General features: G+C 54.4%; 2 protein-coding genes across 5 annotated transcripts in view; one reads left to right on the top strand and one right to left on the bottom strand.

Annotated features, from left to right (window-relative positions):
* The first annotated feature begins 808 nt into the window (after nucleotides 1–808).
* On the top strand, nucleotides 809–12,668 carry LGI4 (leucine rich repeat LGI family member 4). The gene is made up of 9 exons (XM_034944672.3): nucleotides 809–2,638; nucleotides 3,045–3,116; nucleotides 3,385–3,456; nucleotides 5,106–5,177; nucleotides 5,288–5,359; nucleotides 5,593–5,762; nucleotides 10,162–10,326; nucleotides 10,404–10,909; nucleotides 11,674–12,668. Exons 1-9 carry the CDS (start codon nucleotides 2,469–2,471, stop codon nucleotides 11,986–11,988), a joined length of 1,614 nt encoding a protein of 537 aa, XP_034800563.1. The 5' UTR covers nucleotides 809–2,468; the 3' UTR covers nucleotides 11,989–12,668.
* Nucleotides 12,669–13,524: 856 nt separating this feature from the next.
* Nucleotides 13,525–16,602, bottom strand: part of FXYD3 (FXYD domain containing ion transport regulator 3) — a 32,625-nt gene continuing 29,547 nt past the window's right edge. For 3 of the 4 annotated variants that reach the window (XM_008969220.5, XM_063600129.1, XM_008969219.5), the window contains exons 4-8: nucleotides 16,078–16,110; nucleotides 15,941–15,964; nucleotides 14,236–14,425; nucleotides 13,882–13,919; nucleotides 13,525–13,743 (exon numbers count right to left, since the gene is read on the bottom strand). In XM_008969220.5, coding sequence (XP_008967468.1) covers nucleotides 13,727–13,743; nucleotides 13,882–13,919; nucleotides 14,236–14,425; nucleotides 15,941–15,964; nucleotides 16,078–16,110 — 302 coding nt within the window. In that variant the 3' untranslated portion in view covers nucleotides 13,525–13,726. The remainder of the gene's footprint in view (nucleotides 13,744–13,881; nucleotides 13,920–14,235; nucleotides 14,426–15,940; nucleotides 15,965–16,077; nucleotides 16,111–16,602) is intronic. The other variant, XM_055104108.2, reaches the window with a different exon arrangement.

Below are 16,602 nucleotides of genomic sequence, written 5' to 3'. Positions count from 1 at the left end.
CACGTGTATAATCCTGGACAGGGCTCAGAGGTCTCTGAACTTGACATTGTCTTATGATTAACTTCATTTTTTGTTTGTTTGTTTGTTTGAAACCGGGTCTTGCTCCGTCACCCAGGCTGAAGTGCAATGGCACAATCATAGCTCACTGTAGCCTCAACCTCATGGGCTCAAGTGATTCTCCCACCTCAGCTTCCTGAGTAGCTGGGACTATGGGCGTGCGACACCACGCCTGGCTAATTTTTTAATTTTTTGTACAGTCGGGGTTTCTCTATGTTGCCCAGGCTGGTCTTGAACTCCTGGCCCCAAGCGATCCTCCCACTTCAGCCTGCCAAAATGTGGGATTACAGACATGAGCCACCGTGCCTGGCCTATTATTATTGTCCTTGTCATCCTCCTCCTTGTGAACTGGACTGCTGGGCTGGGCACCCTATGAGAGTGGGTTCAGATCCCTCTGTGCCCCTGGCACTCAGCTCTCCAACTTCACTTTCAGGGACCCTGTTTATCATACCCAATAGTCAGTGAAGGAAACTGAGAGCTGAGGGGCATGGCTCAAACCACAAGCTGCTGGGGTCTGCTCCTCTAGGACCTGGATCTGGAGCCCACCCCCAAGCCTGCCGACCACTGTGGGATGCCCACCTTGTGCTGAACCCCAAAAGGATGAGTTGCCTCCATCACCTGAGTCCTCTCCACAACTGGGAAGCGGGTGCCACGATTGTCCCCGTTTGACAGATGGGAAAACTGAGGCCACACAGGACTGGGCCTGGAACCCAGATCTGCGTGACCTCCAAGCTGTTAAGCCCCCTTATCCTCCAACGAGGCTTCTGGGCGTGGCCGTCAGTGTCAAGAGAGGCTGCATGCATTCCTCAATCACAGGATGAGTCTCGTCGTCAGGCGATGAGGTGGTACAGCCTAGGGGTTAGGTTTAGAGCTGACTAGAGCCAGGAAACTAATCACATAACTTCCCTGTGCCTCAGTTTCCCCATCTGTAAAGCAGGGATAGCAGTACTGCCCATCTCACAGGGTGGCTGTGAAGGCTGAGTGAGTATAAACATTACTACTATTTCATCTTAGCTAACAAGTGTCATTTACTTATGTTTCTTATTTAGTGGACAGAATCTATCCAAATGACTAAAATTTAGTCCAGATTAAAACAACCAATTATCCATCTATCCATGAACTCTGATCTCCAAAGAAAGAATGCAAAATAACCTGGAGCCGGATGCCTGGGTTTGAATCCCAGCTGTGCCCTCAGCTGGGTAACCTAGAGTTCAGGTTCCCTGACCTCTGTCTCCACTTCCTCCAGCTGTAAAGTGGTGATGATGACAGCACTAACTTCAGAGGGCTTTGGCAAGATCAGAATGAGTTAATAGATGAGCTTTTAGGACAAGGCCAGGCTCAGAGTAGACGCTGAAGAAGGGGTGGCATCATCATCATCATCATCACCATCATCATCATCTTCATCATCATCATGTCCTCGGGTTGGTGCTGCCCCCCAGTGGGTGTTGGCCACTCGAGGGTTAATTTCAGGGTAGGGGAGGGAGGCTAAGGGCTTGGGGCCGGGCAGAGGTCCTGCCGAGTATGACCACCAGAGGGAGCAGCTGAACGTGATCTGGCCCTGACAGCGCCCAACACACCCTCCTGGAGCCAGGGGAGGGGGCTGGCAGAGAGTGGCCAGGACGGGATGTCCCCAGCCCCCCCAGGGCCTCTCCTCCCACCCTGCTCCAGTCTGCAGAGCCATCTGGTCCCCACCCTGGTGACATCGTCCTCCTGCTCCCTCAATAGGGTTGAGTGGGGAATCTGGGGAGGGGGCTGGTGGGAGTGGTGGGGCGGCTCCAGCCCTTGGTGGCCCCTCCCCCTCCTGTGGGGCTGTCCAGTCCCTTCCCCCAAGGCCGACCTTCTCATGGCCTCTGACCCCCTCCTCCTTCCCATCCTACTCTGCCGGGTGTGCCGGGTGTCCAGCGAACCCCTTTCCCAAACCTTCGGGGAGAAGGGAGGTGGGAGGAGGCAAAGAAACTACAGGCAGGGAGCTGGAAGGGGGGGGTGGGGGGGGGCAGGAGACAAGAAATCAAGACACCAGGCAGCAGGACACACACACACTCACATACACTCACACACATAGAGACCAACAGATAGACAGCTACCTAAAGCCTGAAAGACTGACAGCAACACAGAAAAAGAGAAACAGGCAGAAAGAGAGACAAAGACAGAAATAGAAACAGACTAACACACAGAGTCAAAAATACAGAGACAGAAAGACAGGGAGAAAGAGAAACAGAAAATTAGACACCAAAGACATACGAACAGGGAGGAAGGCCGACTGAAAGAAAGACGGAGAAGAGGAGAGAGAAGCCAGGGCCGAGCGTGCCAGCAGGCGGATGGAGGGCGGCCTGGTGGAGGAGGAGACGTAGTGGCCTGGGCTGAGCTGGGTGGGCCGGGAGAAGCGGGTGCCTCAGAGTGGGGGTGGGGGCATGGGAGGGGCAGGCATTCTGCTGCTGCTGCTGGCTGGGGCGGGGGTGGTGGTGGCCTGGAGACCCCCAAAGGGAAAGTGTCCCCCGCGCTGCTCCTGCTCCAAAGACAGCGCCCTGTGTGAGGGCTCCCCGGACCTGCCCGTCAGCTTCTCTCCGACCCTGCTGTCACTGTGAGTGTCCAGCCTTCTGCATGCCTGAAGGTGGGGACGGAAGTCCTGGGACCCCAGAGGTTGGGATGTGGTGCCGGGTCTCCAGGGAAACAGGGGCCCATCAGGATCTCAGGAGATGGGCAGCAAAGGCTGTCGGGATGCCTTGAAGAGGGGTGCTGGCATCTGGGAAGGAGCAGAAGGAAACCCCAGAAGGCAGGGACAGCATTTGGGGCCCAGGAGGAGGGTTGAGTGCTGTCAGGGTCCTTGTCAAGCCAGGAGGGCAAATGCCTGCCTCCTCTGGCATGCAGGGGAGACACATCCAGGGTCAGGGTGGCACGCTGGGGTCTCCCGGATGGCAGAAGGCTCTGGTTTGCAACTGGAGTATTGCTGTGGTGTCCCTCTCACCTACCACTGTCCACATCCCCAGCTCACTCGTCAGGACGGGAGTCACCCAGCTGAAGGCCGGCAGCTTCCTGAGAATTCCGTCTCTGCACCTGCTGTGAGTGGGGCCTGGCTGGGCCGACAACCAGCTCAAGGGAGTGTGCGTTTATGCACATGTGTGGGAGTGTATGCTCACACAGATGTCAGGTGGGCATTGATGCACGTGTGTGGGGGTGTGTGCACACGTGTGTGCAAAAGCATTTGTGTCCATGCACATACTCACACCTGCGTGCCCATGCCCATCTAGGCTGAGGGTGGAGACCAGGGTTAAAATGTCAGATGGGGGCTGCAATTCTGTAAAAATTTCTTTCTTGCCCCCTTGCCAGCCTCTTCACCTCCAACTCCTTCTCCGTGATTGAGGACGATGCATTTGCGGGCCTGTCCCACCTGCAGTACCTGTGAGTGAGGCCAGGGGATGGAGGCAGGTGGGTCTGGGCAAGGAGGGACCCTTCTGTGGCTCCCAGAGTAGGGGGAGATGGGAGCTGTGGCCCTGAGGAGCAGGTGTTTGGACATCATGGTGGGATGATGTTGATAAAAATGGCGAACCCAATGGTGATGATGCTTTGGGTGATACTGATGAAGTTCTCAGGGCTGGTGTCAATGATGTTTATCAGTGTTGATTATCACCTCACTTCTCTGCTTCAAGATCTACAAAGGGCCCGGATAACCAGAGCCTGATTCTGGCTCTCCCTGACTCATAGAAACCCAGGAAGGGTGTAAAGAAGTCAGAGACAAGAAACGTTTCAAATGACCAGGAAACAACTCTGAATTAGGTAGTGGTGGTGATACTGTGGTGGTGTTGAGGGTGGTGCTGACGATTGGGTAGTGGTGGTGATGGTGGCGGCGGTGGCAGTCACAGCATGACAATGCTGGCATTGGTGTGGGTCATGGCGTTGATGATAATGGCAGTGGTGATGACCCTGTTGCTGCTGCTGACATGGGGTTGGTGGCATTATTGATGATGATGGAGTGGGGATGATGTTGGTAAAAATGGTAGCCCCGGTGGTGATGATGCTATGGATGAAATCACTGATGAAGTTCTTGGGGCTTGTGTCTGTGATAATTATCAATGTTGTGGGGGTGGGTCATTACAGTATTGGTGTTGATGTTGGTGATGGCTGTGGGTAGGATGTTGGGGTTGGTATGAATGGCAATGTTGTTGATACTGGGTTGGTGATGATGGTGAAGGTGTTGGTATTTATGGAAACTCCGGCAGTGGTAGTACTGGTGGTGGGCGAATACGTGCATCTTGGGCATAATGGAGATGTGAGTGTTGGCAGTGTTGGTGGCGCTCATGCTGATGTGTGTGATAGTGCTGCATTGGAGATGCGGGTGGCAATCTTTTTGGTGTTGATCATGAAGGTTGTGTTGTTGGTGATGATTATTAGTGTTGTTGGTGTGGAGTTTGGTAATGATATTGGTGATGGTGTTGATGGGAGTGGGTGGTGATGTTATTGGTGACAATGATGCTAGTGTTGGTGATGATAGTGGCAAGGTATAATGTTGGGGATAACAGCAGTTATTGGTCTTGGGGTTGATGATGGTAACACAGACATGGGTGTTGGGGATGCTGGCATTGGGTTGGTCATTACAGATGATGCTGGAGGTAATGTGGTGGTGTGGGTGCTAGCACTGGTGGTGGTGATGGTGGTGGCAGGGTATGGTGTTGGGGATAATGGCAGTTATTGGTCCTGGGGTTGATGACAGTGATAAAGACATGGGTGTTGGGGATGCTGGCATTGGTGTTGGTCATTACCAATGATGCTGGAGGTATTGGTGATTTGGGTGTCAGCACCGGCGATGGTGATTGTGGTGGTGGCAGCAGGACAATGTTCACAGTGAAACTGGCAATGACTATGGGGCCAGTTTCATGGCTCCTAGAATTGATGGCTGGGACTTTGGGAGGAGAGGTTTTTGAGAGGCTTTCCCTGGGATTGTCCGTGGTATTGGAAGAGAATTCAGCACCTTCCAGTGGGCCTATGTCTTTCATGGGGTGCGTTCCCTGAAGCTCAGCGGGCCTCCCCCTGACCCCAGCTTCCCTCCACAGCTTCATCGAGGACAATGAGATTGGCTCCATCTCTAAGAATGCCCTCAGAGGACTTCGCTCGCTTACACACCTGTGCGTGCCTCCACCGCCCCAGCCCTCCATGAGAGGCACCCGTGCTCCACCCCCCAGGGAACACAGGGTATCCTTGTGGCTGCTGACAGTGCCTTCTCTTCCTCCACCAGAAGTCTGGCCAATAACCATCTGGAGACCCTCCCCAGATTCCTGTTCCGAGGCCTGGACACCCTTACTCACGTGTGAGGCTCATGGGGGCTGGGAATGTGGGGGGTTGGGGAATGTTTGTGTCGGCGGGGGGCATCCGTGCCCACTTCTGGTTGGTGTGCATGCATTTGGCTGCAGTGGTTCTTACGTATTTTTCTTACCACTATGGGGCCCCATCTCTGGGGACACTTGCCTGAGGTGGGGGCAGGAGCATGGCCCCCAGGGCGTGGAAGCCGGGTCGCAGCCCCTCCCCGGCCTCTTGCCCCAGGGACCTCCGCGGGAACCCGTTCCAGTGTGACTGCCGCGTCCTCTGGCTCCTGCAGTGGATGCCCACCGTGAACGCCAGCGTGGGGACCGGCGCCTGTGCGGGCCCCGCCTCCCTGAGCCACATGCAGCTCCACCACCTCGACCCCAAGACTTTCAAGTGCAGAGCCATAGGTGGGGGGCTTTCCCGATGGGGTGGGAGGCGGGAGATCTGGGGGAAAGGCTGCCAGGGCCAAGAGGCTCGTCTCACTCCCTGCCCTGCCATTTCCCGGAGTGGGAAGACCCTGAGCAAGCAGCACTGCCTTCCTGAGCCCCAGTTTTCTCATCTGTAAAGTGGGGGTAATAAACAGTGATATAGGAGTGCCATGGGAATTCAATGATACATCTTCACATGTTCGGCATTTGGCGCCGGGCCTGGGACAGGAGGTCCTTATAAACGTTCACCCTTGTTAACATAAAAGCAACCACTTTAAAAATTCTTCGTTAAATGCCAAGTATTGCGCTAAGAACTGCAGGTGCAATGTCACCTCCTTTACATTGACTCACCTTTTCTATAAATAGATTTTGTTGCCTTTTAGGATACTGGGCAGTGCAGAGAGCACAGAATGATGAGGCCAGCCCTGGGTCTCGCCCTCAAAGAGTTCAACGTTCAGAAGAATGCAGGCCCAGACAGGACAGCCCAGGACGATCTGGGCAGGATGGGGAGGCCCAGCCAGAGGGGTCAGGGCAGGGATGGGGAAAGCTGTGGGAGCTGAGGGAGCCCAGAGTCAGGGCCAGGGCCACACAGAGCTGGGGGGACAGGAAGGGCTTCCTGAAGGAGTTTAAGCCTGAAGGGTCTTTACACAGATGCTTTTCTTTTCTAAGAGTTGGGGTCTCATTCTCTTGCCCAGGCTGGAGTGCAATGGCGCCATCATAGCTCACTGCAGCCTCAAACTCCTGTGCTCAAGAGATCCTCCTGCCTAAGCCTGACAAATAGCTGGGACTACAGGCATATGTTACTGTGCCTGGCTAATTTTGTTTAAAAAACTTTTTTGTAGAGATAGGGTCTGGGAGATGCTACGTTGTAGAGATAGGGTCTGGGAGATGCTACGTTGCCTGGGCTGGTCTTGAACTTCTGGCTTCAAGTGATCTTCCTACCTCAGCCTCCCAAAGTGCTGGGATTACAAGCATGTGCCACCACACCCGGCCACAGATGCTATGAATACAATAACAACAGCAATAATTATTATTATCTATAACAATATGAAGGGGGCCTGCCCCTCCACACCTGTGGGCATTTCTCGCAAGGTGGAGAAGAGAGACTGAGAAAAGAAATAAGACACACAGACAAAGTATAGAGGAAGAAAAGTGGGCCCAGGGGACTGGCACTCAGCAAGTGAGCACCCGCACCGGCACTGGTCCCTGAGTTCTCTCAGTATTTATTGATCACTATCTGTACTATCTCAGCGAGGGGGATGTGGCAGGACTATAGGGTAATGGTGGGGAGAGGGTCAGCAGGAAAACATGCAAGCAAAGGACTCTGTGTCATAAATGAGTTTAAGGAAAGGTACTGTGCCTGGACGTGCACGTAGGCCAGATTTATGTTTAACTTTACACAAACATCTCAGTGCAGTAAAGAGTAGCTGAGCAGTATTGCCGCCAGCATGTCTCACCTCCAGCCATAAGGCGGTTTTCTATCTCAGTAAACAGAATGTACGATCGGGTTTTACACCAAGACATTCCATTCCCAGGGACGAGCAGGAGACAGATGCCTTCCTCTTATCTCAACTGCAAAGAGGCCTTCCTCTTTCACCAATACTCCTCAGCACGGACCCTTTACAGGTGTCGGGCTGGGGGACGGTAAGGTCTTTCCCTTCCCACGAGGCCATATCTTAGGCTGTCTCAGTGCAGGGAAACCTTGGACAACACCCAGGCTTTCTTGGGCAGAGGTCCCTGCGGCCTTCCACAGTGCATTGTGTCCCCGGCTAATGGAGAATGGAGAATGGCAATGACTTTTACCAAGCATACTGCCTGCAAACACATTTTAACAAAGCACATCCTGCACAGCCCTAAATTCATTAAACCTTGAGTCAATACAGCACATGTTTCTGTGAGCACAGAGTTGGGGCTAAGTTCATAAATTAACAGCATCTCAAAGCAGAAGAATTTTTCTTAGTACAAATCAAAATGGAGTTTCTTATGTCTTCCTTTTTCTGCATAGACACAGTAACAGTCTGATCTCTCTTCCTTTCCCCCACAACATGTATATATAATGTATATGTAATTATATATGCATACATAATTATTATCAGCGTATAATTATTATTATTCTAAGTGTAAGGAAGACATGTTTTTGGTCTGTGGGACACATAGAAGAAGGGGATATAATTTAGGGAGTCCCTCTTCATTCAAGTTATCCAACAAATGTTCACTGAAGTCCACTCAGTGCCCAGCCCTGTGAGAGGTGATGGTCACTGTGGTTGTGGCCTGAGCCCTGGCCTTACGGGACTTACAGTCCTGGGAGTTTGGGGAGATGGACATTTAACAAACACGGCACAGATCAATGTGTGCTATACGTTGTGATAACTACAAGGAGTGATGAGAGAATGAGGGTTCCTATGGGAGTCAGAGAAGGCTTCTCTCAAGTGGGGATGTTAGGTCTCGATGTGGCTAAGTGAGGAACAGAGGGAAGGGCTCTTCAGAGAGAGGGAACAGCCTGGCCAGTGGCCCTGAGGCAGCATACAGTGTGCCCTGTATGAAGATCAAACGAAGGCAGGTGTGGCTCAGGGGTAGTGAGTGGAGGGACAGGTATGGATTTTGGAAGCCACAGAGAGGAGAGGAGACTTTATTCTGGGCCATGGCAAGAATAGAAAGTTTTTTGTATGTTTGTTTGTTTATTTGAAACAGGGTCTCACTCTGTCGCCCAGGCTGGAGTGCAGTGGTATAATCACGGCTCACTGAGGCCTTGACCTCCCCAGGCTCAGGTGATCCTCCCGCCCCAGCCTCCCTGGTAGCTGGGGCTACAGGTGCACCACCACCATGCTTGCTAATTTTTTGTATTTTTTGTAGAGATGGGGTTTTCACCATGTTGTCCAGGCTGCTCTCGAACTCCTGGGCTCTACTGATCCATCTGCCTTGGCTTCCCAAAGTGTGGGGATTACAGGCGTGAGCCACCCCTCTCGGCTGAGAGTTTTGAGCAAGAGGTGATTTGATAGCCATTTAAAAAAGATTTGCCCTTTAGGTGGGCATTATATGTAGTTTGGCTCATTGCTTCAACGCTGGCACCTGGAAACAGGGCCTGGCACGCAGAGTGAAATATTACAGCCTGGAGGCAACCGCCCAGCTCCCCCACTAACAAGCGGAGCAGCCTTGGTGCCCCAGTGACCATGAAAGCCAACCCGCTGTCACAAACTCTCAAAATACCATGAATTAAGGACAGAGGGATCTGGAGTGAGCTGTCCAGGTGTGTGGGGCAGTCCCTGGGCATCGTCCTTGCTTTCAGGCTTGAAACCAGGTTGTGGCACACCCACGTGATGGGAAAGGAGACCAAGTTGGGATAAGCTGTTTCCAGGTGTGGTGGCTCATTACACTCATCACATCTGCCCTTGTTCCATTGGTTACTCAGTCTCAAAACCGCCACATCTAACTTTCAGCGAGGGAGGTGAATGGGGGTCCCGGGATAATGCAGCCTCTAGCTGGGTGGCCTGGTGACCAGCTCCAATCCTCTCTCCTGGAAGGTGGGAAGGATGGATTTTGTTGGATAACAGACTGCCTGTGCCATTTAGCCTTTGTTTTCTCATCTGCGAAGCGGAAATCATAACAGAATGTACCTCATAGGGATGTTGTGAAGTTAAATGAATTAATCCAGATGCTGTTTCTAAGGGATTATTTGGTGATGCCACACAGCTTAGAAAATAAGATTTATGGGCCAGGCACGGTGCCTCACGCTTGTAATCCCAGCACTTTGGGAGGCCGAGGTGGGCAGATTATGAGGTCAGGAGTTCGAGACAAGCCTGGCCAACATGGTGAAACCCCATCTCTACTAAAAATGCAAAAATTAGCTGGGCATGGTGGCAGGAACCTGTAATTCCAGCTACTCGGGAGGCTGAGGAAGTAGAATTGTTTGAACCCAGGAGGTGGAGGTGGCTCATGTCTGTAATCCCAGCACTTTGGGAGGTCAAGGCAGGAGGATCTCTTGAGCCTAGGAATTCCAGACCAACCTGGGCAACATAGCAAGACTCCATCTCTGCAAAAAATAAAAAAATAGACAGGCATGGTAGCACACACCTGTAGTCTCAGCTTAAGAGGCTGAGGAAGGAGGATCGCTTGAGCCTAGAAGGTGGAGGCTGCATTGAGCTACGATTGTGCCACTGCACTTCAGCCTGGGAGACAGAGTGGGACCCTGTCTCAAAACAAAACAAAATACCCCTCGACCCAAACCAAACAAACATCTACCGATCAAGATTCCAGTTATATGTCCCTATGAGGGGGGTACCATGAATGGCCCCCATTTCAGAGATGTAGGCAAACTGAGGCTCAGCAATGAGGACCCTGGGGGTCCTGGGGCCTGCCTGACTCTCTTCTCCACCCGCAGAGCTGTCCTGGTTCCAGACGGTGGGGGAGTCGGCACTGAGCGTAGAGCCCTTCTCCTACCAAGGGGAGCCTCACATTGTGCTGGCACAGCCCTTCGCCGGCCGCTGCCTGATTCTCTCCTGGGACTACAGCCTGCAGCGCTTCCGGCCTGAGGAAGAGCTGCCCGGTGAGCCCCCTCCCCGTCCTTCTGCCTGTCCAGCAGCCTGCCTGGCCGGCCTGACCTGCCTCCCCACCTCCCCACAGCGGCCTCCGTGGTGTCCTGCAAGCCACTGGTGCTGGGCCCGAGCCTCTTCGTGCTGGCTGCCCGCCTGTGGGGGGGCTCACAGCTGTGGGCCCGGCCCAGTCCCGGCCTGCGCCTGGCCCCAACGCAGACCCTGGCCCCGCGGCGGCTGCTGCGGCCCAATGACGCCGAGCTCCTGTGGCTGGAAGGGCAACCCTGCTTCGTGGTGGCCGATGCCTCCAAGGCGGGCAGCACCACGCTGCTGTGCCGCGACGGGCCCGGCTTTTACCCGCACCAGAGCCTGCACGCCTGGCACCGCGACACGGACGCTGAGGCCCTGGAGCTGGACGGCCGGCCCCACCTGCTGCTGGCCTCGGCTTCCCAGCGGCCCGTGCTCTTCCACTGGACCGGTGGCCGCTTCGAGAGACGCACAGACATCCCTGAGGCCGAGGATGTCTATGCCACACGCCACTTCCAGGCTGGTGGGGACGTGTTCCTGTGCCTCACACGCTACATTGGGGACTCCATGGTGAGGCTGGGCCTGGGGGCGGGGGGCTGGCTTTTCAGCACTGACCCAATCTTGCACACTAAGCCTCTAAACTCTGACCTACCTTCACATGCCGACCTTTGAACCAGGACCCCACCCCACACTGATGCCAAGACTCTGACCCCCTCAAGCCTGGCTGACTCCGAACCACTCCCCAGTCCCCGACACTGATGCTGGCCCCAACATCCTGATTCTACCCCCAGATGCTGGCTCTGTGACTCAGATGCATTCCAGACTTCACCACAGCCACACCTGTCCCCACCCTGACACTGAGCCCCCAAGGCTGACGCTAGGGTTAAGCACTGCCCACTCTCTTTCTGGAGTGAGGTGCAGGCAGGGGAGGGTTCTGAGTCTGGAAGGACCCTGATCTGACTCAGGTGTTCACAAGGTCGCTGGGTGGGGAACAGACTGGGGGAGCAGGGAGAGGAGCCTAGAGGCCAGGGAAGAGGCTGCCAGGATGGTCCAGTCGGGAGGGGATGGAGTTCAGCCAGAGGTGGTGGGAGAAATGTACAACTGTAGAAGGTGAAACTGACAGAGTCCATGGCTGAGTGCTTCTGTGTGGGGCGTGAGGGCAAGGGAAGGGCTCAGAACAACTGCATGTGTGTGGCCGAACAGGTGGGTGGTGACTTTTATGAAGATAAGAACGCTATGGGAGTTTTGGGACCGACAGGCTTCTGCTTCCAAGCTGTTCCAGGGCCCCCAGAGACCCCCGGGACCCCAGGCCCTCACTGGCCACACCCCCACAGGTCATGCGCTGGGACGGCTCCATGTTTCGTCTGCTGCAGCAACTTCCCTCGCGTGGTGCCCACGTCTTCCAGCCACTGCTCATCGCCAGGGACCAGCTGGCCATCCTAGGCAGCGACTTCGCCTTCAGCCAGGTCCTCCGCCTTGAGCCTGACAAGGGGCTCCTGGAGCCACTGCAGGAGCTGGGGCCTCCGGCCCTGGTGGCCCCCCGTGCCTTTGCCCACATCACTATGGCCGGCAGACGCTTCCTCTTTGCTGCTTGCTTTAAGGGCCCCACACAGATCTACCAGCATCACGAGATCGACCTCAGTGCCTGAGACCACCAACGGGACTCTGGGCATGGCTGGGGCCCCTGGACGGCCCCTTGGCTGGCTCCTGGCCCCACTTGGGGTGATGGCTCGCCTGTGAGCTGCTGACCATGGGCCACGTTCATCAGCCACATGTCTAGGCCTTAAGCCCACTTCTTAAAGGATCTGCACCCATGGGGGGACATAGAGGGTCCCAGCCTACTGGACCTCCCGAGCTGCCCTTCAGGTCTAAAGCAACATCTGGACATCTCGGCTGGGGCAGATTCCCCATCAAAGGCAACCTGGGGGGTGCAGGCTGGTGCACTGCATGGAGTCGAGGTGGAGGTCACGTGCAGAGCTCCATGAGGTCCCGGAGCCCCCCTCTCAATCCGCTCCTACCCCCGCTGGTCCCTCTGAAAGCACCGAGGGGTTGATGGCATTCCTTTCCCATTCTAAACTCCACGCAGCCAATCGCTTTCCTGGAGGAGCGCCAACCTCGAAGACAACTCAGCGCTGGGCGGGTTCCCCTCTGCTGCTTGTGCGCATGCGTGCGGCCGCCCAGCAAGCTGCGCCTTTTGCGCCTCTTGCGCGTGCGCGGGGCACAGGGAGGGACAGCGGGAGGTGTCGCTTTGAGCCTGGTGCCCTTCTAGATGGGCGACGGAGGCAAGGACAAGACGAGTCCGAGCTCAATAAATGCGCTGTGCACCCTCCCCGCCCAGTGTTGTGGATCCTTGGGAGAGGATGTCCTGTGAACGGCACAGGGCGGGGATGGTGTCCCTGGAGCAGTGCTCGGAGCGGCCCGGGTCCCAGGGAGGCGTTTCCGCAGTTCATGGTCTCTGAGTGTGGGATCGTGGTTATGGAGGGACTCAGGGGATGTTTGAGGGATAAAACGGCATGATGAGGGGACAAGTCACGAGTTTATTGTGGGTCTCTTTTTGGGTTCATGTCTCAGGACATTGGAGGAGATATTTTTGGGTGTTTTGAGTTTTTAGGCATGTTGTGGGGTAGTTCATGAGAACATTTTGCATGCCTTATTAGGTATTGGGGAGTCTCAAGGGACTTTGAGGCTTGTTGGAAGTTCTCACACTATGTGGTCATTGTATGTTATTAAGGGTAGCATAGGGAATTATTTAACGGGCTTGCAGGGACATTTGGGTATTTGGAAAGATCTTGTAATAAAGTGAGGTCTCGGGGTAAGTGAGAGGGTCACAGGGGCTTACTGTTATAAACTGTCTGAACACTTCCATCATAGCGGGACGATCCTATGTCCCAGTTTTCCTGGAATGGTCCAGGGTCCACTGGAATGTTCCAGTGTTCCATCTGGCTAGAGCTCTCTTTCATTCCTTTTGGCTACTAGTAAATCCCAAATTGCATATGAGGTTCCCATGGCTGAGGAGGCAGAGGGCGGGCCTGTGCCATGTCCCAAGCCACAAGGGAACAGGCCTGTGGGCTTTTCCCAACAAGCAGGCTCAGTGCCAGCCTCTGTGTCAGCCTCCAGGGCACGCCAACCTTCTCATGGTGCCCCAAGCCCCACCCCAATGCACACATAGGAAGTCTCCAGGCTGCTTAGGCAGAGGCACAATCATTTTAGATAAAAAAAAAAATTGAACAAAGAGACCCTCTTGCGAGAGGTGAGATGAGGCCCTGCCATGCAAAGGAGTCCCAGCAGAGGAGGAAGAATTCCATCCTGGAGTTCAAGTTTCTGTGCAGAGACAGGACCTGGGGACAGAGAACGGTCCTCCACCCAATTTCAGCTGGTCTGTCCTCATCAGCTTTGGGCTGAGCCTGCGGGAGGTGATGGGGTCCGTTTGTGAGGGTGGATTGAGTTCTTTTCTTTCCAGTGTGCATACACACACACACACACACACACACACACACACACCACTTCCGTGTTCCCCTGAGCCCCATGCTGCCCCATCTTACCTGGGGTGATGAGAGGTGGAGTCTCCCCTGGATGGTGACTAAGGAGACAAAAGTGGTGAGATTGGTGTCCGCCCCCATTTGCCCTCTCCCTCTGGGTAGAGGGTTCTTAGCCTGCCCAGACATGTCTTCCTGGCTGCCTTTCCATTTGGGGGGTTGTGCAATCCCAGGGGCCAAAGCATTTCAGGATTTGGGGCCCCCTGGGGATTACCAGCTAGAAACAATAAACCTGGAAATCTTAGCGGCAGGAACTCTAAAGGGCAGAGCCCCGAGGCCTCTCCTGCTGGGAGAGTTAGCCCTTTCACCCTGAAAAGCATCCAGTCAGCCTGAGGCGGGCATGCCGGCACAGTATCTTACCCGGACTTCTGGCCAAACTTGCATTTGCATTTTGCACCTGTTGGGGAGAGCTGAGTGGTCAGGGGAGGGGAGCCCCAGCCCCGGCCCGCCTGCTCCCCCGAGCTCCTCCACTCACTCATGACGATGATGATGCCCATGGCGCACAGAACCCCAGCGCAGATGAGCCCGCCAACCTGGAGGCTGTGCCAGTCTAGGAGGAAAGTGGAGGGGACCTCAGTGCCAGCCTGTGTCCTCTCCATCTGTCCCCCCATTCTCTTGACAAATATATATGGAGCACCTAGGATGCTCAGGGTGCTGGGGACACCGCCATAAGAAAACAGAGAAAATCCCAGGTGCTCACATTCTGGTTCACACACCAGCAAACACGATCTGTCGTGCAGGGTCAGGCAGAGATAAGTGGTTTGAAGAAAAATAAGTGGGGTGGGAGATGGAAAGTCAGAGGGCGGGCTGGGCATAGTGGCTGACACCTATTAGGTTGGAGCAAAAGTGATTGCGTTTTTGGCTAGACATGGTGGCTCATGCCTGATATCCCAGCACTTTGGGAGGCCGAGGTGGGCGGATCACCTGAGGTCAGGAGTTCCAGACCAGCCTGGCCAACATGGTGAAACCCCGTCTTTACTAAAAATACAAAAATTAGCCAGGCATGGTGGCAGGCGCCTGTAATCCCAGCTACTCAGCAGGCTGAGGCTGGAGAATCATTTGAACCCGGGAGGCACAGGTTGCAGTGAGCCAAGATTGCACCACTGCACTCCAGCCAGTCACACTCTGGGTGAAAGAGCAAAATTCTGCCTCAAAAAAAAATGCATTTTTGCCATTAAAAGCAGTTGCAAAAACCACAATTACTTTTGAACCAACCTAATATAATCCCAGTGCTTTGGGACTTCAGGAGTTCTGGAGTTCTAGACCAGCCTGAGCAACATAGTGAGAACCCATCTCTACAAAGTATACAAAAATTAGCCAGGCATGGTGGTGTATGCCTGCAGTCCCAGCTATTCAGGAGGCTGAGGCAGGAGGATCGCTTGAGACCAGGAGTTTGAGGCTGCAGTGAGCTATGATTACGCCACAGCACTCCAGCTGGGCAACAGTGTGAGATGCTGTCTCTAAAACAAAAAAAAAAGTCAGAGGGCAGCTCTTTTAGAGGGAGTTGTCAGGGAAGGCCTCTCAGGGGGCTGCATTTGAGCAGAGGGAAGGGAGGGAGCCATGTGGTTCTATGGAAGGAAGTGTTCCAGGCAGAGGAACCCGCAGGTGCAGAGGTCTGAGGCTGGCAGTATGTCTGCTGTGTCTGAGAGGCTTGGAGCAGAAGGAGTGAGGAGCGTGGAGAGGTGAGGGCAGAGCGGGGAGTAGGGAGCAGGTCATTGGAACCTGGAGGCCAGATGAGGGTTTTGATCGAATAGCTCACCACCTCCAGGAAGTTTTCTCAAGTCAACACTTCTCCCAGCAGTTGATCTGAACCAACCAATGGCTTCTTGCAAACTGTCCTCACCTCCTGCGTGTGTCTATCTTGCTGGAATAGAACCTTCCCAAAGGCCAGGTTGCTGCCTCTAGTTCCTTTAATCCACTGTGTGGCATGTTCAGTAACCCCATCCTAGTCCCTTCGTATCTTTGTCCTGTGACGCTCACGTCAGGCCCCAACCCTGTATGGGAACCCTTGGCACCAAGCAGTATGTGGGGTTGTGGGGAGGGGAGTGGGGGCACGGGCTCTCACCATAGTAGAAAGGACTGTTTTTATCTGCAAGGAAAGAAAAAAGATCATGAATCCAGGATTACAGCCAGGATGCAGGCCTTCCCCACCCAGGGGAGAATTTGGGGGTGTGACGGGTGAAAGAGTCCAGTCTGACTCACCTTCTAGGTCATTGGCGTCCAGGACAGGCAAGCCTGGTGGGAGAAGAGGGGAAGGAGGGGAGATGGTGATGCCGGCCTCAGCCAAGCCCTTGGGCAGGGCCCGGGGAGTTTCAGGGGCCTTGGGAAAGGGTCTCCTGCGGGACAGGGGTCCTGTCACTGAGCAGCCACCTCATCCCCTCATATCCCAACGTGGAAATGTGGACTCGCCCACTCAGCCCCACACCTCCGAGTCACGCCAGCATTCTGCCACCTGAAATGGGTTCTAATCTAGGAGGTTTTTAGCCACTGTTTGGTCTCATGTTTCCAGACACGTGGTTAATCCATGCCTCCTGCAGCAGCGGGGGACTTTTCTGGTCAAGACGACAGATGGTTTCAGTTCCCAGATTCCTGTTTCCCCAAGTCCGTTCATGCTCAAAGCCCATCCTCCCGCTTCCACCATGTCCACACCCACCTGGTCTGGTGTTTGCACATCATTGAAAATGACTCACTATTATACACTTAAATAGACTTTATTGAAAATGTAAT

This window comes from Pan paniscus, chromosome 20 (assembly GCF_029289425.2).
Source record: "Pan paniscus chromosome 20, NHGRI_mPanPan1-v2.0_pri, whole genome shotgun sequence".
Classification (NCBI taxonomy): Eukaryota; Metazoa; Chordata; class Mammalia; order Primates; family Hominidae; genus Pan; species Pan paniscus.
Note: the sequence above shows the minus strand (reverse complement) of the source record. Positions and strands in the feature narration are given on the sequence as shown.

Excerpts from the sequence above, each read along its gene's own strand:
- LGI4 (XM_034944672.3), top strand. The coding sequence starts at position 2,469 with ATGGGAGGGGCAGGCATTCTGCTGCTGCTGCTGGCTGGGGCGGGGGTG. Across the intron at positions 2,639-3,044 it reads TCTCCGACCCTGCTGTCACT|CTCACTCGTCAGGACGGGAG; the intron begins GTGAGTGTCCAG and ends CCACATCCCCAG. Across the intron at positions 5,178-5,287 it reads CTTCGCTCGCTTACACACCT|AAGTCTGGCCAATAACCATC; the intron begins GTGCGTGCCTCC and ends TTCCTCCACCAG.